The sequence below is a fragment of the Phyllostomus hastatus genome, unplaced genomic scaffold, assembly GCF_019186645.2.
Source record: "Phyllostomus hastatus isolate PE091 unplaced genomic scaffold, TTU_PhHast_1.1 phas_contig_196, whole genome shotgun sequence".
NCBI lineage: Eukaryota > Metazoa > Chordata > Mammalia > Chiroptera > Phyllostomidae > Phyllostomus > Phyllostomus hastatus.
In genome coordinates, this window is record NW_025333709.1 from 33,710,585 (window position 1) to 33,734,863 (window position 24,279).

General features: G+C 44.3%; 1 protein-coding gene and 1 non-coding gene across 4 annotated transcripts in view; both read right to left on the reverse strand.

Annotated features, from left to right (window-relative positions):
- Positions 1 to 757: 757 nt before the first annotated feature.
- The window catches only part of HOPX (HOP homeobox), a 28,384-nt gene continuing 4,862 nt past the window's right edge, over positions 758 to 24,279 (reverse strand). For 2 of the 3 annotated variants that reach the window (XM_045834128.1, XM_045834129.1), the window contains exons 2-3: positions 8,666 to 8,822; positions 758 to 1,558 (exon numbers count right to left, since the gene is read on the reverse strand). In XM_045834128.1, the coding sequence (XP_045690084.1) occupies positions 1,481 to 1,558; positions 8,666 to 8,809 (222 nt within the window). In that variant the 5' untranslated portion in view covers positions 8,810 to 8,822 and the 3' untranslated portion in view covers positions 758 to 1,480. Of the gene's footprint in view, positions 1,559 to 8,665; positions 8,823 to 9,237; positions 9,422 to 24,279 lie in introns of those variants that run through there. The other variant, XM_045834130.1, reaches the window with a different exon arrangement.
- Positions 22,628 to 22,759, reverse strand: LOC123816002. Its single transcript, XR_006785214.1, has one exon. It is a non-coding gene; the product is annotated as a small nucleolar RNA SNORA51 (small nucleolar RNA).

The window sequence follows — 24,279 nt, forward strand, 5'->3', positions numbered from 1 at the left end:
TACTTATACTCCCTTGAGTTAAGTGTGGTCATATGACTCAATTCTGGCCAATGATATGCAGGTAGAAGTTGATGGGTGGGTGGTTGCCAGGAAACCTTTTTTAAAAGAGAGAGTCTTAGCTGGCATTTGCCTTTTTCTTTTTCTCTTCACCCCCCGCCCCCCGCCCCGTCCCTTGAAAGGCAGACTCCAGGCCCAGGCATTCCTCTGGCATCCATGAACACAGGAGCCACATGCTGAAGACAGCAAGGCAGGAAGACAGAATGACCACAGTCCTTGACTACATTAGGTAGCCCCCTACCTGCTGACATCCTATGTAAGAACAATATTATCAATTGAGCACACAGACCAAAAGTCTATTTGGTTAATCCATTGTAATCAAGTTACTGTTCCATGTGATCAAACAACCTTAATTGATAGACTATTAAGATGTTTGATGTGCTACGATAGAAAATGGGTGCAAATGGACTGCAGAGTCCTGGAGAACAAACAGCGCTGCTCAGACTTCCATGTGGAACCCCAACCGGGGGCCTTGCTAAAGATGCAGACTCTGCTTTGGTAGGTCCCGACTGGAGTCCGCGGTTCTGTGCTTCTCACACGCTTGCAGCTAACGCTGATGTCGCCATTTCTGGACCACGCTTTGTACAGGGTGAATTTGGAAAATAACAGCTCCTTTGTCAGTCTGCTTCTGTGTTGAAGCTATTCTGTTTTTCTTTGATATGTGTATTATTCAGTAAAAATCCTCAGAGGAGTCACTCAGTGCATTTTCAACAAAAAGTTAAGGTTTTATTTAGAATATCATTTTAGAGACAAAGAGTTCATCTTGTTTAGCAAAATAAATTTAACAAACACACTTAAATAAAGTAAGTTAAAGACTTTAGTGGATTTTTTTGGTTAGTTACTTGCTTCTGTCTTGCTACTTGCGGAGTTTCTTTTAGCTTAACTGGGTTCTTTCTAAGTTAATGTATCTTTAATCCAAGGAACTACTTTATGAAATCTGAATGACTCAAATATTCCTCTGTATTCTCATTCACCCTCAATGTATTAAATGAACCATAAGGAAAACAACTTAGGGAAGTAGATTCAGAAGGAAATGTTTCTCCCTCTTGGCCATGTTATTTTCTCAACAGAGGCCTTGCCTGCTCTGAGATGGATGTTGAAAGTAGATCGTTATTGGGAGGTGATGATCAAAAGCGAACTTAGGTGGTTTTCACACCATCCGTCATCATGACCCAAGGGAAATGCAAGCCACACCACTTTCCCAGCCAAGCCACTGCTTTACACAGAAGCTGCACAAAGCTTCCTATCGTTATTTTTTTTCTAGTTATATACATTAAAAAAATACAACATCATGTTAAATAGCAGGACAGCTGCCAATGGAACATACAACACTACACTGAAGAAACAAAACAGCTGGGTTAAGCCGAGGAGAGAAACAGCAGATGGTCTTCACGGAGGGAAGCTGTGGGTGCCCGGCATCTTCTCAGTCCGTGACGGATCTGCATTCTGAGGGGAGGCCTTCGGACTGCCGCCACTGCGCCAGGCGCTGCTTGAACCATTTCTGCAGGAGGAAAATGAGCAAAATTACCGGTCACATACTGAAAAAAGAGAGAAAAAAAATGCCCATTCCCTTCTAAAAGGGAGGCTCGGCAGTCCAAATGGAAAAAGAGAGAAAAGAATGTATCGGGGGGGGGGGGGTGCTGGTTATCACTGTGACACTTATTTTCTTGCGTCAGGACCTTTGCACATACTATTTCTTATGCTTAGAAAGTTCTATCTTCCTTCCTTTTTTGAGATTTATATATATATACTTTTATTGTTGTTCAAGTACAGTTGTCTCCATTTCCCCGTCCCTCCCCTCACCACGCAGGATGTCCCTCTCATCTCAGGTGTCAGTTTAAATAGAAATTTGTCTGAAGCCTTCCCTGACCACTTTACTTAAAGTAGGTTCTCTATCCATCTTAGGACTTTGTAAAATATCTGTAATTGTTTACCTGTGTATTCCTTTTTAATCTGCATTTCCTTCTAGAATATAAGATTTATGAAAGCAGAAACTGCATTCATCTTATCATCGTTACATTCTTAGCCCCTTGCACAAGGGCTTACCAGTTAGAGAGCAATCAGTGTTTACTGAATGACTAAAAGAAATCAAAGCATCTCCTCAGTGCCTCAGATAGAGGCCAACAACTGCTATGTCCTATCAATGTGTGGTGATGTCACCAAGGGCCTTGGGCATCCGTAATGCTTAGCAAGTATTTGTTGAAGAACATGGACAGCCAAGCACAGGACATCCTCAGAGAACTCCTCCTGGGGACCCAGGGAGTAGGCTGGCTCACTCTCCCCTGCTCCGAGGCTGCTGAGCGATGAGAGAAGATGAAGTGGGGCCTCCCAGTTTACTGTGAATCTTCCAGCTGTTGGTGACCCAAATACTGACACCTCACGAAAGCGGTCATGGATTTAAGGAAGGCCCCAGATGAGATGCTTATACACATGGTGTCAGATGAAGGCAAAAACATTTTTACATGTTGAAAGGCAGTGCCCCTCCTGTGTGGCTCAGCTGGCTGGGTGTTGTCTTGCAAACCGAAAGGTGGCCCGTCTGTTTCCCAGTCAGGGCACAGGCCTGGGCTGTGGGTTTGGTCCCCAGTTGGGGCATGTATGAGGGGCAACTGATTGATATTTCTCTCTCACATCTATGTTTCTCTCCCTCTCCTGCTCCCTCTCTTCTGTCTCTCTATAATCAAGAATAGAAATTTTTAAAAAATTAAAAAAAAAAGGAAAGGCAGGGGCTGCCTTTACTATGCTCCCAAAGGGGTGGGGAGTCTTGCAAAGAGGAGCTAAGGAGACCCACACTGGGAAAAAGACTAGGGCATGAACCAGGTTTGCCAGGAGGAAACTGATTAAAAAAAAAAAAGAGAAAGAGACTTGGAAGAGGGCCTACTGAGAAATGACGCAGCAAGCGTGGTCCGCCTGGGAAAGGATGAGTGAGAGGATCTATGGGACCTGCAGGCTCTACTCTCCCTGGGCTTCCCAAACTTCACACGTGCTGGTGTACGCCGAGAATGCTGGTATTTCGAGTCCCACTGGTGCACACAGGCCAGCTGCTTGGGCAGGTGACCACTAGGGGCTCTGCAGACCTGGGCCATGCCAACAGGAAGCTCTATTGTAACCAACTGACGATGAGACCTTGAGGAAGTCCCTTAAAATAGAGCACCAGTCAGCTCCACTGTGAATGAAGATGTTAGCTGGTGGTAGGGGTCGAGGGGGGAGCACGGTGCTCCATTGTCCCTTCTGGGTTTTCTAAAATTTACCTATTCTAGGGGTAAGCAGATGAGGGGGCAGAAAGAGCACAGCTATAGGATGCCAGACCTGGGGGTGCTGGTGGAGACAGTGCAATAAAGAACATCGAGAGGGCTCTGACTTAGCATAGATGGACACCTGCCCAGCTGCACATTTAACCTAAGAACAAATAGGCTGGCTCTAGGGCCATGCTGGGGAAGACGTCATCTCTACAGAGATCCAGCGAGCTGAAAGGCAGTTTGGCATAAGCTCAAGATCAGAAGAAAGGATGAGAGCCACAGTAGAAGAAGGAGTGTTTCCAAGGAGAAAGGCCTATGGAGTTAGCAGCAAGTCAGGCCATAAGACAGGTTAGGGCTCTGCACCAAGGCTAAGCTGGCTGCACAGCATGGGACCATACCCACAACTCACCCTAACTGTACAACAAGTTTACACTCTGAAATGCCGTACATAGCTGTTAAGATCAGTTGTCTTTCATATCTTTGCACTGGGGGGTGGCCACAGAGGAAAGTACCCTAAAGCCAGAGACAGCTGACTACCCTTTGGGAAGCCTTCTCTTTGGGGGTTGCTCTCCGGGTGCCATGTTTCACTCCTGGGGTTAACTTACCTGAAGGAGAGAGACCTCATATAACCTTGATGGATGGCTTTAGCCAAAGTTCTACTGCTAAAGGTGGGCACCGTTTTCTTCTGCAGGCCATGTGTGTGTTCAGTTAACTCTGAAACCTGGTGCGAGAGCAGCATGGCTCCCGTTTCACTAATGAGGCAGCTCTGTGGGGGGCTTGCATGGCCACAAGGTCTGATTCAGTGGGATTTCCAGTTACCAAAGCTGAATAAAAGGCAGAGTTTTAAAGACTGACTAATTAAAACTTGGAAGAGGACAGTCTCTTTTTACTATCAGGATTCATTCAAGACAAAATGATTGAGCTGGCCTCATTCAGAAGAGCCACCCACATCTTTACGCTGTTAGTGAAGCAGAATATTAATGTACAGTTACTGCAAATAACTTCCGCCAGGACCGCACTTCTGAATCGGTGACCTGGCATCCCGATGCTTCACGAATTGAACCCTAGCCCTGGGGGGATGGGACAAAGTTCAAGAAAAGCTCCACTGTTTTCTAAAGACACATACTTGAAATCAAGTACATATATAGAATAAATTAGCAAACCAGTTGTTGTCCAACGAAAACCATGCGACACCCTGCTTGCTTCTCCCCTCCCCAGAGCTGAATCTTACTGCAACTCACTCACATCAGTACTAATGTTCCACCTGGCACGATCTCCCTCCTCTTTGTTCCTGTCGCCCCCTGGGAAAGACATTCATCCCTCGCTTGCTTACAACTGAACGCCCTCCTGACCCTCGCCCATTGATGGAGATTTATTTACTCCCGGTGAACAGATGATAATTAGACACTGCGGTGGGGAGGGGTTGAGGCAAAATCACATTGTTCCTGTCCTTTTCTTTACTAACTAACATTTCATCCTTTTCAGGGGGAGACCTTTAGAGGTCTTTATTCCACTGATAAAACATCGAATAACTAAAACCACTGAGTTCTGGGAACAGTCCCAGGACGCTGAGAGGACCTCTCTAAGAACCAGTGCCAGGTACACTGGGCTCGAGTCAGCGACAGTAGAAAACGCCAGATCACCTCAGCCTCCCCGGGGGCTGATGAAAGAGCTTTCCCAGAGGCTTCTAACACTGACTTCAAAACAAAAAAAGATACAGGGGTTGGCATTCTGTCCAGTTTATCTAATTTAAATGTAGGAGATGTCAAATTACTGTCCTGAGAAAAACCTATTCTAGGATCCCAGCAAAAGCAACTTAAAAAGTTATTTCCATTAGATCACCACTCACATCACCCTTCACGTCACTCTAGGTTCCTCCAGGTCCGCCCCCCGCCCCCCCAGAGCAGAGAACAGGGTTCTACACTGGGACAGTTAGAAAGGGGTCATCAAAGCCCCCAGTCACAGAACATTTCACCTTTTCAGTCCCTCTCGCCCCTGCCAAAGTACCAGAGATGTGAATCAACTCTAGTTTATTATCTCACAGGAGCATCTTGTGCTGCTTTTTCTTCTACTAACTATTACCTGTTCTAGGAAAATGAAGAATATGATGCCAATTCTGGAGGTGGGGCTGTTAGGAATGAGGGAATTGGGTATAGGAAGTAAAAATTGTTTTCATGACCTTTCCTTGTGCCAAGGGACAACACTACAATGAAGACTAGAAACAGGGGGTGTGCTGATACCAGGCACTGCTTATGTGTAGGCCCAGCACATCCTGGCCTCCCTAAATTATTTAAAGGGTCCCTGCAAAGCCTGCTATAAAGAAAAATAATTTTATTATTGACACAATGTCTCCAGAAGATGCTTGTTTTAAAGAAAACATTTTTTAAAAAATGTAAGTGTTGTTTGAGAAGATTAAAGAAGAAACCATTCTCATTCACCAGCACAAGCTGGGGTGGGAGGGGTTGGGAAGGGGTGGAAGCAGGCAGGAGGGTGGGGGTGGAAAGAATGGGCAGTTGGAAGATGAGACCCAATCAGTGGGGATGACAGAGGGTTACCTTGGAATCCTCTTTCCCTAAACCTGCTAAATGTTGCCTCTCTCTGAGCCCCAAGGTTTCAGTTGCTTCCCTGCGGGTCTATGCAGGAAGACGGAGAGGCAAGCCCAGCTGTGGCAACCTCAGGGAGGAAGGAGGTGTTGGCCCCCATGGCAGGAAAAGGAAGCCAGGGGCCCTGCCATGAGGCTGACTCACCCCCACGCCCACTCATTTCAGGGCTGGGTCTTATTCGAGGAAGGGAGAAGAGGGGAAACGGGAGAAGGGCTGGCTGAGAAGGGCAGATGCCCCTCTGTGCAGGGCTCTGACGTGGCTGACCTCCATCACAGAAAGAAGCAGGTGCCCTTTCTGCCTGCCCCTCACGTGATTTCATCTCAGTTCTCTAATAGAAGGTCCATCTTGAGGAAAGATTGCATACAGCCCGAGATGACTGTCATCTAATGCATAGATTTTTTTCAGGAAGAAATATAAGTTAAATTTTCAGTGTTTTCCTCACAGCCCACTAAGTTGTTCACATTTCTTCTCTGTGGAGATAATGTAGCATACTGGTTAGGAGTCTGGCTTGTGTCCAAGCTATAAGGGTTCAAATCCTAGTTCTGTTACTTCTTAGATTTTTTTTTAAGATTTTATCTATTTATTTTTAAAGAGAGGGGAAAGGAGGAAGCGAGGGAGAGAAACATCAATCAGTTGCCTCTTGCACACGTACACACCCAACTGGGGAACCGGCCTGCTACCCAGGCGTGTGCTGTGACCTTTAGGTTCACAGGCCATCGCTCAATCCACTGAGCCACACCAGCCAGGGCCTTAGTTGTGTTCTTGAGCAAGTTATTTAACCTTTCTGTGCCTCAGTGGGCTTATCTATACAATGGGGCTAATAGTGCATACCACACAGCATTGTTGTGGCAAATAAGTGACTTAACACTTGGAGGGTGCCTGGAAAAATGCCTGGCAAGTATCAGCCATGACAAAGATCAACATTTATTCTGCCTTACAGGCAAGGGAATGGTGGTGATTCACCATGGGAGAATCAGAGGCGGAGGAGAGCTTAGACCCCTACTTGGTGCAGTGCCCGCAATAAATTTGCACCCTCCATTTAAAAGATGAGTAATGATTGTCTCTGTGATCCCTCTTCTTTTCTAAATATAGTATGGGCTATTAAATGATAAAACTTCAGCAAGCTGCCTCCTCAGAGGGTTCCAAGAAACATGAGCTGTAAGACTTGGGTTACAGCAAATCACCTTCTACTAAGTTCTGCTGTTCCCTTTGCTAAAAACAGGCATGTGTGACTTTCTATTTAGCCTAGGAACGAGGAGTTTCTAGAGGCAAGTTACCCAAAGTGTGCCTGGCTAATTAGTAAAAATCATTGTGGACTGGGGTCCAGGGTCTTAGTTCTAGGATCCACCGGAGCACCCATTACAAACTTTCAAGTCTCACCTGAGCGTGGCTGGTGGGGAGGAGGGGACAAAGCGTGGGATGCTCTGGTCTATGCAATGGAAAGAATGAGGATATCCTGCGCTGGAGCTGAGACTAGAAGCGTGAAGTGCTTTGGGCTCCTGTGGGAAAGATGCTAGAGCAGCTCCAAGTGGTATTATCATGCATACCTGTCTTTCCATGACCAAAGGGAAAGTAAAAGAGTTTAGGCAGGGTTACTAAATAAATAAAATTTAAAAAGTTGGTTGGAGAAGCCAACACTGCACTTGGAGGTTAATAGTCATAGATAGTGTTTCATTCTCTACCCTAAACAATTTCCAGGATAACACAAGCTTTTAAAAGTAGGTAAATCGAGCCCTGGCTTGTGTAGCTCAGTGGATTGGGGGACAGGGGCGCTGCGAACCAAAATGTCGCAGGTTCGATTCCCAGCCAGGGTACATGCCTGGGTTGCAGGCCATAACCCCCAGCAACTGCACATTGATGTTTCTCTCTCTCTCTTTCTCCCTCCCTCCCTTCCCTCTCTAAAAATAGACAAATAAAATCTTTTTAAAAAAGTAGATAAATCAATCAATGCACTTAAGGGCACATCTGCTTCCACTCCTTTCACCTGTAATGTCAGATGTCTACCTTCTTGGAAAAGTCCAGAAAAAGGCTAAATCTGATGACAGCTGGCGAAGTTTTAAATATCCGAACCAAATCTCCCCGGCTATATGCAATTTCAGCTCTGCAGGTAAAGGGAGGCTGGAATGAGATAGGGTGGGAAAAGCGTGCTTAACGACCCGTGCCATTCTGGCAATTCCCTTCCTCTGGCCTCAGTTTTCCCTTTTACCAAACCTGAGGACTGACTGGATTTACAGCCGATCGCTAAAGTCCGCTCCAGCTCTGACATTCCCGCGGATAATAGGTTTGAGAGCGCTGGGCTCGGAGCGCGCGCGGTTCGTCTCGGAAAGGCTTCGGCCAGAGCCCAGGGGAGAAACTGAGCCGGGAAAGCCAGGCAAGAGCGGGTCGGGGACGCCGCTCCCATCTGGAGGGAGGAGAGCGTTTATCCCGGGCTGTAGTGGAGACTGGAAAAGCGTGGAGGAGGAAGGATGAACGTGAGGTTTCTAAGCGACTCCTGGGGGAGCCCCGGCGGGCAAGGAGGGTTGGAGGTGCGCACGGGCAGCCCCTGGAGCCGGGAGCCGAGAGGTGGGGGCGCGGCCAGGGCCGCGATGCGGGATCTGGGCTCCCGGGGTGCGGGCAGAAGCGACGAACTATCCGGGGAGGGCGGCGAGGCCAGGCGAGGGCGAGGGGCACCCTCACCTTAGCGAGACGGCCCAGGCGAGGGTTGCGCGGCGGTGTGGGGGGCAGGACCTGGAAAGGCGGGGTGCGTGCGGGGCGCGTGCCGGGGCTCACCTGGGTCTCCTCCTCGGAAAGGCCGGCCTCGGCCGCAATCAGGCACAGCGTGGTGGGGTCCGGGTGCTTGTTGACCTTGCTGAAGTTGTACTCCAGGATCTCCACCTGGTCCTCCGTGGGGCCGCTCGCGGTCTCTGCGGACATGGTCCCGGCGCGGCTGCGGGAGGAGGAGAAGCCGGGCGGTGAGCAAGCGGGGCTGCGGCGGGCGGGACGCGCAGGGGACGGGGGTGGGGCGCGGCGGGGCGCCCTCGGCCCACTGCGTTGTCCCCTCCCGCAGCCTGGCGGCGGCGCGGGTCCCCCGCGACTGCGGGCTGCGGCAGGACCTGCCCCGGAGCCTGACAGCGATTTTCCGCGGGCCCCGGTCTGGGGCGGTTGGGAGCAAGATGAGGCCGCGCGCCCTGCCGGCCCCACGGCTCTCAGGAAAGAGGGAAGGAGGCGCGAGGTGATTTTGAAAACCTCCCTTTAAAGCATCGGGGGAGAGGGGGCCGCGGGGAGGGTGGGGGGACCGGACTGGCTTGACAGATGGCGGTCGGGAGAGGGTACAACCCGAGTCAGCCGCGGGGACGCCTCACCAGTTCGCGTCGTCCTGCCTGTAAAGGGGACCTCGCCAGGGAGGGCTGGCTGCACACCCCGCGCCTCTTCCGAAGCAACGGCCCACAGGACAGAAGAGACTTCTCCAAGTTGGGGAAGGTGGGGCGGCGCTTTTAATCTCTCCGGTGCGAAGAGGTGGAGATAGGTCCACAGAGATGTCATTTACCCCGCAGTGCCCCAGGCTGGGAACTGAGCATCAGGAGAGATCTTCACCTGAGGGCTGGTGAGTCACGCTGCAATCTGCACCCTCCTCCTCCACCCCTCCACCCCGAGTTTTAGGCAGGAGTCTGAGGCCTCTGGCCAACCTGGCTGTTCACTGCCCCGCGTGCCCTGGCCATTGTTCCACAGGGCACGGAGGGGGCCACTTCACTATGTGTCCGCTCTAGGTGAGGACTTCCAAGATAGAGCCAAAACCCAAATGAGGAGAATCTACAGCACCTGTGCTTTAAAATCGCAGATTTCCCCTGTAATTGTATTAAACTACACTGTAAAGTTAAGACAACGGGTCCATGATAAGCTCCAGGGTCTCTTGTGGTTCCTGCTTTAGAGCCAGACATTGCTCCAGCAGAGTCTAGAGCAAGGCGACTTCGGCTGCGTCTTCTCCATCCCTAAGTAGACCCTAAACAGGGGTGGGGGGGGGGGAGACAGCTGTGCACCCCTCCACTCCCTCTTCCCAATTCAAGATATATCCAAATATAAGTTAGAGTCTTCAAGATCTTGGCCATGGATTTGGTACCAACAGGTCAGGACTTGACATTGCTGACCTTAAAAGACAAGTGCAAGTGTGGGAATCGCATTGGTTTGTTGTTGTAACAAACAACTGCAAAACCATCCAGTACACTCCTGAGCATGCTTTGATGTGGTTTGTGCCTGGGAAGAGCCACCTTCCACTGATCTGCCTGCATGATGTCACTTTTTCTACTGTGCGATGCTGTTACCTTTGCTATAGTGACTTGGACCCCTGCCTCTCTAGCTGAATGTCTTTACCTCTCTCCTCTAGGTCATTTGAAGGGGCTTTCAGGTAAGACAGGAAGCCATTCTACTGTGAGAGAGTCTTGGACTCAAGCCATTCATCAGGTCACAGAAAAATCTCCCTGTGTTTTTAGGGAGCTCAATACCCACCCCCTAAAATTCTGTAGCAGTGATTCCTGTCACAGTGCTGAGCTAGGACCGGGACCAGCCAGGTCAGAGATGCTTCTTCTTCTGTTGGCACCTGTCTACCCCTTTTCTTTGACACAAAACTTCAGAGCTGGAAAGAATTTTGGAGATTAACTCCAGTTTTCTCCTGTAACAGAGCAGAAGAGTGAGGCCCAGGAAGACTTGCTTTCCCGATGTTGCCCAGTTAGTGACCAGTACCCTAGACTGGAAAGCCTTAGCTTCAGTTTCCGTCCCATGCTTCGCTAGATCCTTTTCAACAGGCCATTCTGCCTTTAGTTTAGCAGAAAAAAAATCAGGAGGGCAACAGTCTAAATGCAGACAGGGGCTCACTGCCATTTCGATGGGCACTGACTGCCCTCAATGCCATTGATATCCCTGGGATCACCCTCCAAGCCACAGCCACCCACTGGAACCACCCAGCACTGCTCCTTTTGCCTAAAAGAACATAGAACAGGGGAAACTGCTGCCTCTGATTTTATTTCTTGCCCTAGAAAGTTTCCATCTAATTCTGTTGACACAGTTATGCTGGCTCTCCCTTGAAAACTTTTGCTACTTCTTTGTGGAATCCCCAGTCCTTCAGAAATATTAATCAAATGTACAGATTTCTAAACTGGACTCAGATTCAAAGACTGTTATGCATGCACTTCCCCTCTTTGTATTATTTAATTGCTATTATATAATTCAAGGACAGCTAATGTTTTTCCACTTAATCAGGTATATTTTCCCTCACTATATTTTTGTGGCTTCCTGTTATAGGATTTGTATGAAGTTTTATGGGTGGGCCCTGACTGACTTGAAAGTATTGCCTGGGTTCGTTGGCTGAGGACCCTTGGACTTGGCTGGCTGCTAAGGAGATCTGTGGGAGGACCATTTGAAAGCACCTACTTCTCCAAGGTACATCAAACAAACAGGCCTGATTTCTAGAAATTAAGATAAAGATCTAACCTCTGCAGTCAGGTCTACTTTACTTCACAGAACTCTATTTTTTCAGCGCTGTTTTTTCTGTGGTCGACAGGGGCTGCTGCTGCTGCTGCTTTGTTTCTTCTCTCTTTCTTTTAAAGGAAACTTATAAAGCAAATCATTCTAGTGACCTTGGCCTTATAAAACTTCTCAGCTCTTTCCAGTAAGGAAACTGTTGAAAAGTTTCTCTAAAGGTAGTCTAAACAATTTCAGATGAAAAGCACTAAAAATATTTTGAAGCTCCTTAAACTTTAATTTTAGCCTAAGTTCTATTGTTGCCGCGGTTGTTAATGTCTTATGAAATGTTCAAGGACGAGCGTGTCCTGTGGCCGTGTTTTCTTTAGTGGATAAGGGAAGATAATGCATAAACATTTCCAAAGTGGTTAAATGAAAAGTGCTGGCTTTTTTCTAAATTAATTCCAAGGCCTGGGCAGACAGCTTTACCCTTGTCCCCGAATCCTATAGCTGTTTATTTTAAAGGTATTTACCTCTATGCACTAGCTCACAGGAAGTGCTACAACTGGCAACCTGTAGAGATTGCTGTTGATTCACATTTACCATCTTCTCCTCCCTCTCCCAGCCTTTCTGACCTCTTTGTAAAGCCACTAATATCAAACCAAGAAAACAAGATTATCAGTGGCAGACACTCCTCATAAACAAGAATCTCATGGAGAGCTGGCCAAAAGCAAACAAAACAAAACAAACAGATGAATCATTTTGAGGGCCTTCTCCCAATTTTCTTTAGCTTGAATTTCCTTTATGTTCACTGTGAAGTTCCTGGAGGCAATGGGCTCTTGCAGCATTTTGTATTTTCTTAAGTGAAAAAAAAATAATGTGCTGCCATTTCCTCAAGAAAAGCGGTGGGTCTTCGGGACTGGGCAGATTTGCCCACTCATCACTTACTGAACTACTCTGCACTGGCTGGGAGGGGGATTGCTCAAGCCATGTCTTTCAGAAATTGACACACAAGAGTGGAATATTGATTGATCTCCCTCCCCAGGCTAACACAGGTCTGGTTAAAGAAGAGTTTTGTTTTGGTTTTTGATTGGTTAACATCCTTAAGCTTAGGGTAGTAGTTCTCAAGCCTGGCTGGGCCTCAGCCTCCCCTGTAGAAATGCCCAAGACCACCCCAGGTCTCCTGAATCAGAACCACATTTTAGGAATCCAGCATGGGAGAGGCACGAAAAGCTTTCCAGCACATGTAAGATTTTGGTGTTTAATCCTTAAAAATCAGCTATAAATATTTAGAACTCATACCTTAAACCTACAGAGATTCATTAAAATATCTTCTAATTCTGACACTGTATAATCTCTCAACAGTTGATTAGAAGGTAGGTTGGGATAGTTTTTAAGGAATAAGCTTTTAAAAAATACATTGGATAAAGATGTAAACAGCATGCTATTAATCTTTTGTATATACGATCAGGAACAGGGAAATTGCCTTTAAAATTATGAATGACCAAAAAGACAATTTCCCATGGTTTCAAAAATTAGAAATAATGTCAAACCCTTTCTAAAACCTTCCAAGAAAATGTGTTCTTATTTGAGATCAGAGTTTAAGAAAGCAGGTCATAGAAGAAAATTTTCTTCCACCCCATCATATAAATTTCCATAATTGAGTTAGAAGCTAACGATGACAGTGGAAAAGATTTGGCAACCTTGAGTTTGATTGTCCTTCTCTAATTCCTTAAAATTTCCAGTGAAGGAAATACTAAAACTTAGTTGTCATTTATATAGACAGCTTATATAACAGAACTTAAAACTGAGCATGAGACAAGGACTGTACCGTGTACACACAGCATCACTGCTGTCTGCAGGGAAACAAGGTTCCCAGCCTGTGTGGGAAAACGCCTTTCTCAGTGCTGTACTGATTCGTTTTAGGTAGGAAGAAGAACTAGATGAAAATATGATAAAATGTTAACTGTTTATATGTAGATTGTGGAACTACAGATGGCCTAAAATGTTTTCTTTATAGTTTTCTGGTTTTTCACATTTATTACTTTGAAATTAGAACATTTATTTACTTATCTATTTTTTAAAAGATATCCTTGATCGGACCCATGGTTTTCCTTCCATTTCATCTGATTGTTGGCACCAAATTACATTTTCAGAATGAGCGTGGGAGTTGTTTTCCATCAAGTCTACCTAGATGACTAGGAAAGTAAACATTTTCATTTCCACTGGAAGATTATTAAGTGTCCAAGGCTATATGTAGTGAACATGTAAGTTATGAACCTAAATTAAACAAACACTAGTGAACCCCACCCAGTTTACAAATTAAAGCATTACCAGGCCTAAGGAAGATACTTGTATTTCCTTCCTAGTCCCACCCTCTGGTTTATCTGCCTCCGGAGGAAACCAAGGTTCTAATTTTTGTATTAATCATTCTTTTGCTTTTATTTTCTTTTTTAATCCTCCTTTTGCTTTTAAAATTAGTTCTATGGCATATGTATGGTTCCCTAAAAGAAAACCTAAAAGTTTTTTATGTTTTTGAGATGTGTAAAAATGGTGTCAGTACACATAACTCTTCCACAGATTGCTTTTTTCATCAATATGCTTCCAAAATTCATCCATATTTCTTCATGTAGAGAAGTGCATTCATATCCACTGCTGTTTTCCTTCTGTGACTATTTGGGGTTTTCCATTTTTTCTTTTTTTTTCTGTGGTGGACACCACCTTTCTGAACATTTTCATATACACCTTCCAAAGCACGTCTAGGAGGGTTAGGACATACACAGAGAGTGGAACTGTATGTGGCCATTAACTTTATAGCATAATATTAACTTGTTTTTCAAAGTTGCTGGACAAAACTACGTTTGTACCAGCAATGTACAGTATTTCCTTTGTTCCACATCCTCACAAACACTTGTATTGGCAAACTTTTAATATTTTTGCTATTATTTTTATACATTCTTTTTATCCATGAATAATATCTAAACCTTTTTGAAGCTATTTATATTTTCAGCCTGCTTAACATCTTGGGGCTGAAAGTTTCCAAATGTTTACTGTTTACTTTTACAAGTATTTCCTGTTCCAGCTCAGAGGAGATTTGAGGTTTTTTGAGAATTTTGACTCTTGTCTCCAGGCCAGCTTGTTATTTCCATTGGTGACCAAGGACAATACGGAAGATGTATGGAAAGCTAATTACAGCAGACCTTGTCTGTATGGTGTTTGAAATGTTACTACCATATTTTGCTGTGTACAATGCCCAAATTTTTGCAGGAAAAATAAGGGTGTGCATTATACATGAGTACTACTTATTCTATAACTATATAAATGTTTTTAATTTTTTATTTATGCTTATGCATTAAAAGTATAACTCTAGAAAGCAATAAGGCTATCTGTAGGCAAAATAATCCCCTGAAATATGATGATCTGTTTCATTTCTAAATATAAGTAAATTTTAAAAATCGGCTTAAAAATTGAAATGAAAGATTTTTTTCCTGAAAGTTTGGGCTAAAAACATGGGTGTGCATTATACACATGGGAAAATGCGGTATTTTCTCCTCTACAGAGCTCCTGGGAGTCAGAATTTGATTCTGCCCTTTAAAACTGTGTTAACCATATTAATTATTTCCCTCTCCAAAAAAGCGAATGTCAAGTCTCTAAATAAAAACCACGAGATGAATTTCAAATGATTGAATAAAGAAGGAGAAAGAATGTGGGGATGGACAGGAGGTGTAAAAGAGAGAGACTACCAGACTGTGAGTTTGAAATGGGACATAAACATGTGAAATCCAACAATGCACTCAAGTGGTGGAACTGCAGTACCATGACCACGGGTGCTGAGCTACATTCCAGAAGCAGGCTGGTATGACTGTTTGTACTTTCCTTCACAATGCTTTCTGAGAAATTAGGATGGAATTAGTCCTGTTTTGCAATCAGGAAGGGCTAACTAACTTGTCCACAGAGTCGGAGGAAGGCTCAGAGTTCTATTCTGGCAACAGCAGTAAAGGCAGCTTGTGATGTCATTAGCACCAAGATTAATTTGGGCTTTTAAAATACTGTATATTCTCCTTATGCTCTATCGATGACAGAAATTCAAAGGGCCCTGGCTGGGCTGCTCAGTGGGTTGGAGCACTGTCCTGTACACCAAAAGTTTGAGGATTTGATACCCAGTCAGGGCGCACACAGGAGGCAACCAATCAATGTGTGTGTGTACGTGTCTCTCTCTCTCTCCCCCCAATCCCCTTTCTCTTTCTCTAAAATCAGTAAACATATCCTTGAGTGGGGATTAATAAAATTAAAGAAATTCAAAAATATCTCTGATCACCTATTTGGATTGTTTAGCTCTAATTTTGTCACCATCACTTTTAGCGATGAATTGGGACTGGGGTCTGGTCTTTCTGGTGTGTCCAGTGTATTGCTGATCTACTGTGGTCTCTCCAGCTGCACTCCCTTAGTTGTGACTGTGGCCTTCTTGCAGACCTCCACACACCCCTGGGAAAGCCTTAGTGTCTGCTAGACACCAAGGCAACAGAGACGATGGAATCGCCCCTTTCAATTTTTGTTCTGACTCCATTTTTTGAGGTGCAGATAAATTGGGGACATCTTTTCAAGTCTCTCCAGTGAGATCTGAGCTCTGACCCTTTGATCCAGTGTAACAGCTCCAGGCACACACAGAACCGCTGGCCAGCGCACACTGACAAGCACGATGCTGCACTTGATGCAGGGAGGCAGGAAGACTGAGATGCCAACTCGTGCTTGAATTCATGCCATTCCAACTGGTCGCCAGGGACTATCCCATCCCAAGTACCTCTCGCTGCCCCAACTTGTGTCAGGCAAAGGTGCCATAAGGTTTGGTTTTCGATGTCTCAGCCCTGCTCTGGGATTGCATTGCTCAGTAGAAGGGCCGCCTTTTTCTAAGCTCCGTGTGTCCATATGTGCTCTGTGTAGTTGCTAATTCAGCTTACTGCTGTCCAGGTCCTCCTCTTTAGATTCTCTTTCCTCTTGCCTAGAGGCCTCCCTGTTTCGGGAAACCCAGCAGAATTAAGAGTAAAATGAAATTTAAGTTAATGGAGTGAAAAGGTCAAACAATTAGAAGTCCTGAGTACTAATCACTCAAAATGTCACTGCTGAGCTTCCATTTTTCTCGTGTGAAAACGGAAGATAATAATACACACCTTTGCCCAACTCACAGATTGGTTGTTAAGTTCATATATTATTGTAGGGACAGTGTTTCTAAACTGTGAAGTGCCTGCTGACAGAAGATATCATTGTTCTTTAAATGAGGGGGAGCCAGGCGTTCAGGGCAGCGTCCCCCGAGTGGCAAACTGGTCAGAACAGCTTGTAAGTTTCCCTCTTTCTGGGTTACAGTCCCCTTTTTTAAAGCTTTCTGGAATGGTAAAGCACAATGATTGAAATCAGAACCTTTTTAAAGACATCAAATGCTGTATATATTGCTTCATCAAAAGATGTGTGTCTGGGTAGAAGTTCCCAAGACTAATAAGGCTGGGGGTAGGGGGTGGGGTCAATCTTAAGCTTGTTTCCTCATTAGCACTTCTACATTGTGCATTAATTTAACCTAGTTATTGGCATTTTCACTAAAATAGTGGTTTCGTTGCTCATTCCTCCACATCAATCTCTAATCTATCCTTTTATCTATTAATGAGGAAACATGAATAATCTATGAATTGATGAATAGATTTTTTCTAGGCTGTGTTGGCCTATGAGAATAATGACCAAATTGAAATTTTGAAATAATTTGTTCATGGGCCTGTCTTCCCCACTAAATTATACGCTCTCCTGTGGGGGATAAGCCATCTCTTCTACATTTATATCTCGCCAGCACTCATTAGAGGTGTCTGGCACTTAATAGGCATGCATTAAATGCCTGTTAAACTGAACTCAACCGATGCTATCTGGCACAACTTGACTTAGGTCGTAAGTTAGGAAGACACTGCTCTGTGTTTCCAACAGCCAGGACTGGCCATAGCCAAAATGTAACACTGGAAAAAAACACCTTTCCAGCCTTCTAACATCTTTGGTCCTCACTGCCCCTGATAGCACAGAGCAGATCCATGTTTCTGAACTGCATACAGAAACCTCACCCCTCTCATCACGATAGCAGGAAAATATTTATCGAGTGATTAAGATGCACCAGGCACAACCCAAAATGTCTTAAATGCATTAACTCATTTAATTATCTGAGGAATAGGCACTCACAATGTCTCCATTTTACACACATGGAAATGGATATAGATGAACACTTATATAACTTTCTCAAGGAGAGGTGTATAACTTTGCCCAAATGCAAATCTAGTGAGTAGCAGAGCAAAGTTTCAAGTCCAGCAAGCCCACGTTGTTAACCACTACACTATATTTCTTCCTTGTATTGAGTAGCTCTGTAGACAGAAGTGCCTTAAGGGGTAGTTGTGGACAGGGGGACCATAAAACAATGTGGTGCCACCTGCGACAAGACTAATGTGCTGTCTGTCCTGTGTCTGCTCTGGCTCCCCTGTGGGGTGGGGCTCGTCTGGGAGCAGCGTCCCCCTCCCTACGGCATGTTTCTCGTGGTTGGTGACCAGACGCAGCTCTGACCCAGCCAGTGATTTCAGTGAATATCACCAGCACCACTAGCTAGGCTGGTTTTCTTTCCCTACATGCTCTTCTTTAATTGGTACAGACACAACTGAAAGATACCATTTTGTGAATAATATAGTATCCAAATGAGAAAAAGGTACAGCATCCAACAGAATGGAATAGAAAGGTGGGCTTCAACCAGACCAGATGGATCTTCATAACTCGTTCCACTACTTAATCCCTACATGCACAGAGTCTGGTTGAATGGATTAAGGAGCTTCCTAAAACTGTAGTTGGAACAAGTCTCCCGGAGGTCCAGACTTTCTACATCCACTTACAGAAAGTAGCAAGATGTTACAAAAGCCATTGGAGGGGAGAGTGCCTGTGAATGACTTCCAGCAGTGAATTAACAATTAATCCCGGACATAAAATTCTTTGTATATACACTGACCTCTTTTTATTGATAGCCCAAAGCAAATAATTTTTGGATTATGTTCTAATCCAAAGTTTTGTATGTGGAAACAAAAGGAAATAAGGAAAGATGACAATAAAACCTTAGCCTTCTTCTCTGTGTGGGCTGTGATATAAATGGAGGATTTAGTCTACCTCCTTAGAAATAAATGGGCAGATAAAAGTGGGCCATCTCGTCTCCATGATCTCCTCATAAGAGATCTCCCTGTTTTAAACAGGTTGCTTTTCCAAAGGTCTGTCTCTGCCATGATTGTTTGGAATTCAAAAAAAGTTTTCTCTAGAAAAAACATTATACATTGTAGGTAGAATCCCAGGCTAAACCACCAAAGGGAATGTAACTAAAAATGCTACATGTTTGTTGTTGAAGAAAAAAGTAGAAAATAATCCCATTCAAATATCCTAGTAAAATTTAATAAAAATTCATTTCATTTTGAAAGCAAATGTGTAAGAAAAAGTTTAACAAAAATTGGGCTTAGAAAAATGGGGTTTTGGTGCAGATATTGAAGAAGTTTTCAGGGACCTTTTAATGATCTTAGAATAGTCTCTGACACATGGTTGTGTGTGCATTGAATCCCTATGGAATGGATGTAGACCGAACTTTTTATTTTCACTGCAAAAGTATGGATTGTCTTTATCTTATAAAGGCATAATAATTAGAGCTGTGTTTGTATCATAGCTAAAATAAAGAGGGGAAAGAGGAAGGAGAGGAATGTTGCAAAGTATTAATGTGAAAATTAGGTTGTTTGAGACAGAATTAATACACAGTAAAGAGAAAGTCAGAGGTTTCTTTGCATGCTCCTCTCTTCCTCATCCTTCTACCCAAGGGTCAAGGAAGGTGATGGATTTTATGCCTTGCGCTTCCTGAGCCAGCCACCAAGCAGCGCTGTCAGGCAAGAACAGTTTAGTTGTGTTGGCCAGAGCTCTTTGTAGGTAGGGCAGGAAAGAAGCAGAAATAAGGTTTTTATTTTTTAATATACAGGATTAATTCAAAGGGAATGTTTGTACATCTTTAATGGATAGATTGTATGTAGGGGATACATTGTAAGTCCCCATTACTAAATTAAAATCTTAAAGTGGTATGGAGTAACAAAAAGAGCACTAGGCAAGGAGTCAGACCTGGATTTCAGTTTTAACTCCTCTACTTACTAGTCACACAACAACGGCTGAGGTTTTAAAGCTTATTTGAAGGTAGTTCTCTTCTCTGTAAAAGGTGGCCAAGAACGTCCTTCCTTGCCTATTTGCTGTAGTTGGGGTCCAGTGAGATTATACTCATGAAACAACTTAGAAAACTAAAATGATATACACATTCCAAAAGTGTTACGTTATTTCTTCATTCAGAAAAGTAAAGATGTTGGGCCAGATGACGTCCGAGATCATTTCTCCTCTACAGTTCTGACGATTGAAACGGCCTGGTGTTGGGAGCCATCCTGCCTGGTTTCAGGGACTGTAGCCTCATTGATGGACAGAAGGGTCCCGTGGCTAGGGCCGAATGAAGAGGCCTTGGGGCCGTGAACCACTGAGGAGACAGAATCTCTCCTCCTGCACCCCTGCCTCTCTCACTTCACCCTCCTTGGTCCCGAAAGATGGCTGGTTAGTCAATGACTGGTAAGATCCCTCAAGGGAGGGACAACCTAAGCCAGGCACAGCCACAAAAAGGGCCATCAGGGAATGATTTAGGGAACTATAGAGAAGGGGCAGAAAGACCCTCGCCCCTTGGCTTTGTCCTCAAAGCCTAAATCTTCATTCTGTCTGTAAGAAGTCTCCTAATGTTCTTGGCTGCTTTGCTCCCCCCACCTGACTCAGACTGAAAACAATGCCAGAGGCAGCTGTGGCCTTGTAGTGGAACAGACAGCTCCCAGGGGCAAATCTGGCCTGAGAAAGAATGTACATTGTTTCCTTTGAGGCTTGCTCTGCCCTGTTGATATGAACTAGACATTTGAGCTCAAAGCATAGGGAGTGAAACTCCCTGCTTCATGATATTGTCTCAACAACCTTCCCTGGGTCAGCATGTCTCACTGACCCTGATCAGAAATAATCCCTGTGTTTCATCAATTATTATTGTAGATGATGTCAGTTTTTCATGACTGTAGCTTTTTGGACATCAGTTAATGAGCTTTATGTGCATACTATGTATCTCTGTGAGCGGAACTCAATAAATATGCAGGGAAAGAGGTGCCTGAGGCCTTTCTCCTGCGAGACACTGGTCAGCCTTCCTTCCCCAAGTGGGTCATGTCTTGGTAGACTCATTCTCATCCGTTAGAGAATAGGATCACAGTAACAGATGGGAAGTTGGTTTTTACTCTTAAGAAAGCATGTTGTGACAACTCTGCATGGTTAAAGTTAAGGAGAATTTAGGATGGCCTCAAATTTCCTGACCTTCCATTTTTATTGCTGTTGGAATAGGTAGGGCAGAAATTTGTCTGGTGGCATAAATCATGTTTGGACCTCCACCTGCCCTATTGTTCGTAAGGCTGTGCTAATGCCTAGTAAGTGCAAACATCCATTACCTCTCAAACACGGTTCAGTCCTATGATCAAATACAAACAAAGGAACACAAACCGCTTGTACTAGAGATTTCCATGGGGCACAGCCATGTGCTCAGGGCTTTTCAGACCAGATAATACAGGAGAGCTGAGACTTGTTTAGTAGATTATATGATCAGAACTCCTCTTTGAAAATGTCTGATGCTCTAATACAGCAACAAATTTGACAAATAGACTTCTGCTATGGGAGGAGATAGAAATTTCATATTTTCAAGAGAAAGCCATTAAATGAAAAGAAACTAGCACTACTAAGCTTAGAAGCAAATAACAAAAAGATCAACTTTCTAAAGAGTTTGTAGAGAAAAAATGGCACACATAAGTCAAAGTGACAGGTAATATATATTCTTTTTCTGTTTTAGAGTATGTTGTTAATTTTTGGTAACTCATTTAGCTTCCTAATTATATTTTGTTTAGGAAAGCGCTAATCAGATTAATTAGATCAATAGACTGTAGAGTAGGGAGATGTATGTGTTTGTTGCAGAGAAGAGGAGGAATGCTGAAAAACTGAAGTGCTGGTGATAGAAATCAGTCTGGTATTTAAAAAATCTCATACAGATATACCTACCACACAGAGATCATTGGAAATCAAGTAGTTAGAACTGTTGAAATGCTCCGTGGCCATTCAGTCACTTCAGAATGTTAAAAAAGAGAGTTTCTTTCTAAAAATGTTCTCACTCCCAGTGCCTGATTGTGAGTAGGGCTTTCATTTTAAGTCTGGGGATATGTCTTCCTGATTTCTTTAAAAAAATGTATGCTGGGTTCTACCATATTTTTGCCCGAGCCCTAATTACTTCGGAAGAAGCAGCAGTCAGAGGCCTGCATTGTGTCCCCTGTGCGCCGTCCGCAGGTGTGCAGGCTGCCCTCTCTGAGGCCGTTGTGACCTGCCCAGCGCAGACAGGCATGACTTCCTCAGGCTGCTTGTATGTTGTGAAACGTATGAAAAAGACTCTTTGAGAAACATGAAGTTATCTCTTTACACAAATATACTTGAATCAATTATTATTTTTTATGGTCTAATGACCACTCTTATTTTATGATTGCAATTAGGTAATGGATAAAATGATGTGCACCCGGTGCTTTATAGAGCCCACGATTATGCCAAAGTCCAGCCATCCGTGTTGCTTGTTGCCATGTGAGTCAGTTACATGGGTCTAATTGATTGTTTCCAGGAACAGGTGTTCAAACTAATGAGACAAGCAGGCTGTGCCGCTCTCACCCACTCATTAACTTCACAAAATCATTGAAACAGACGGCCACACCAGCAAGTCCAGCTCCTGGGAAGACTCTGAACCCACAGTAGGAGATTGTCCCTCTGAACATCAGACACAGTGCTGCAGCAGGAGGCAGGATGGAGCCTCAGAAGGCCTGCACTCTGCTTCCGGCAATATCACCCCAATCTCCACGTGGCTTTGGACAACTCACCTAATTGCTTGGAACCTCCATTTCTTCATCTACAATTGAAGCTTTAACCCTAACCCCACCTGTCTCACAGGGTTGCTGCAGGGTTCACTAAGGTAGATTATGTTAATGAGTAACACCTTAAATTATAAACACTATGTAAACACAAAGTACCATTATTAAGGTACTAAACCAGATTTCCCGGTGACTCAGAATATAATGTTGGGCAACCGAATGACATCAGGTTTTATAATCATTGAAAGAGGTAAACACATTTTAGAAACCTCAACCTTATAACTAATAAGATTTCTTTTTTTTTCCATGTCCCCCCATTCACAATACGGACCAGGCAAAGGGCCTGGGCTGAGGTGTATATGGGGTGGGTTTACTCTGCCTCCTCTTTCTGTACAGGCAGTGTAGGAACACAGCCTGTGGTGAGCACTGGGAGGCCCTAATAAGATTTCTTAATACATTTTATTTGCTTTGCCAGGGTAATCAATGACAAATATGGAAAAATGAAATGCCTCTAAAATGGACTAGCCCAAATGTAAGAAAATGGCATCGAGAAGGGGAGATCATTGAGACCACACTCTTTAAGTTCCAGAAAATCATTTCAGTCACTATTAAAGTCCTAGTAAAGTACCAAAGAACTCAGCGAAACTTCCAAACATTCCAAATACTAGACTACAACTCGTGATATCTGTGTCTCCATTTCTCATGGACAATTCAGTATTCCATATCACTTAGAGAAAACGTGGGCCATCTAGCCCACCCCTTCCCCTGCCCCTGTCTCCCACCAACCAGATCTGAAGGGCGGTTGAGTATACAGATGAGGATATTCATTACAGAATCATTTATGGGAATTGGAGGCAACAGAAATGTCCAACAGGAGAGGATTAGGTAAGCAAAGAGTGTATATAAATAGCAGATTATTTAAAAGCAGTTAGAAATAATGCACTAGAAACACTTGAAATATGACCAGCCATATAGGTACATTTTAAAAATATGGTGTTGAGTTGAAAGAGCAAGAGGGAGAGAGGAGAGCTGATGAAGTAGATCTAGATGTAAAATTTAAGCAAGGCCTTATGTAAGGGAAATTAAGGAATATGTTAACTAATTCAACATGAGCCAAAAGACTTAAAAAACAAAAAAACTGTTGGACTGCCCCATCTTTCAGTGCTAGCCTATGTAAGTCTTTCCTGTGTGTTTTTTGCATGATGTGGGAATACCTCACAGCTCGCTTAACAGCCTTCGCGCTGCAGCGTACAGCAAACCTTAGGCCTTTCTTGTTTTGCAAAGTGCAAAGTGAATGGCTGGCGATTGACCTCCATGACCACTCTGCATGCTCTTCCACACCATCGTCAAATGGCTTTCTAGCCTTCTCTCCTCCAGGTAAAATAACATCAGGTCCTCTTGCTGCTCCTTACAGATTGGATTTTTATTATTATTTAGTCATCTAGGAACCCTTCTGAGCTAGTTCCAAGGACTCTCCTTTCTTTTAAATTGAAGAACCTGAACCAGGTACAATGCTAATAGAAGCAGGAGATGACCTGCTGCTTTCTTCACTCCTGCGTGGTAAACCCCAGCTCTGTCTGTCTCTCAGTCCCCAGGGAGAGCGTGAGGACTACATAATAAAGTGATAAACACTTCCAGGTGTAAGTTACTGAATGAAAGTCTTTTTCTAAAACAAATTTCACTCCTGGGCACCAAGACTAGATGTTGGAAAGGAGTGAGGAGATGTAAGAGCTAGGGAAGATCCTTTATGTAAATTTCCTTAGGGAGAAACCACACAGGAAGGAAACGAAAACACATCAACAAAGACTGAACTATCTAAGCAGATTTGTCATGTCCTGAAGAATTCTAGGAAACTCCCATCGTAATCCGTCTAGATCTAATAGCTAGAACGTTCTGCCTGCCATTCGTGCCTGCCCAGTCTGCACCACGAGATTAGAGCTGATGGATGTCTGCCCT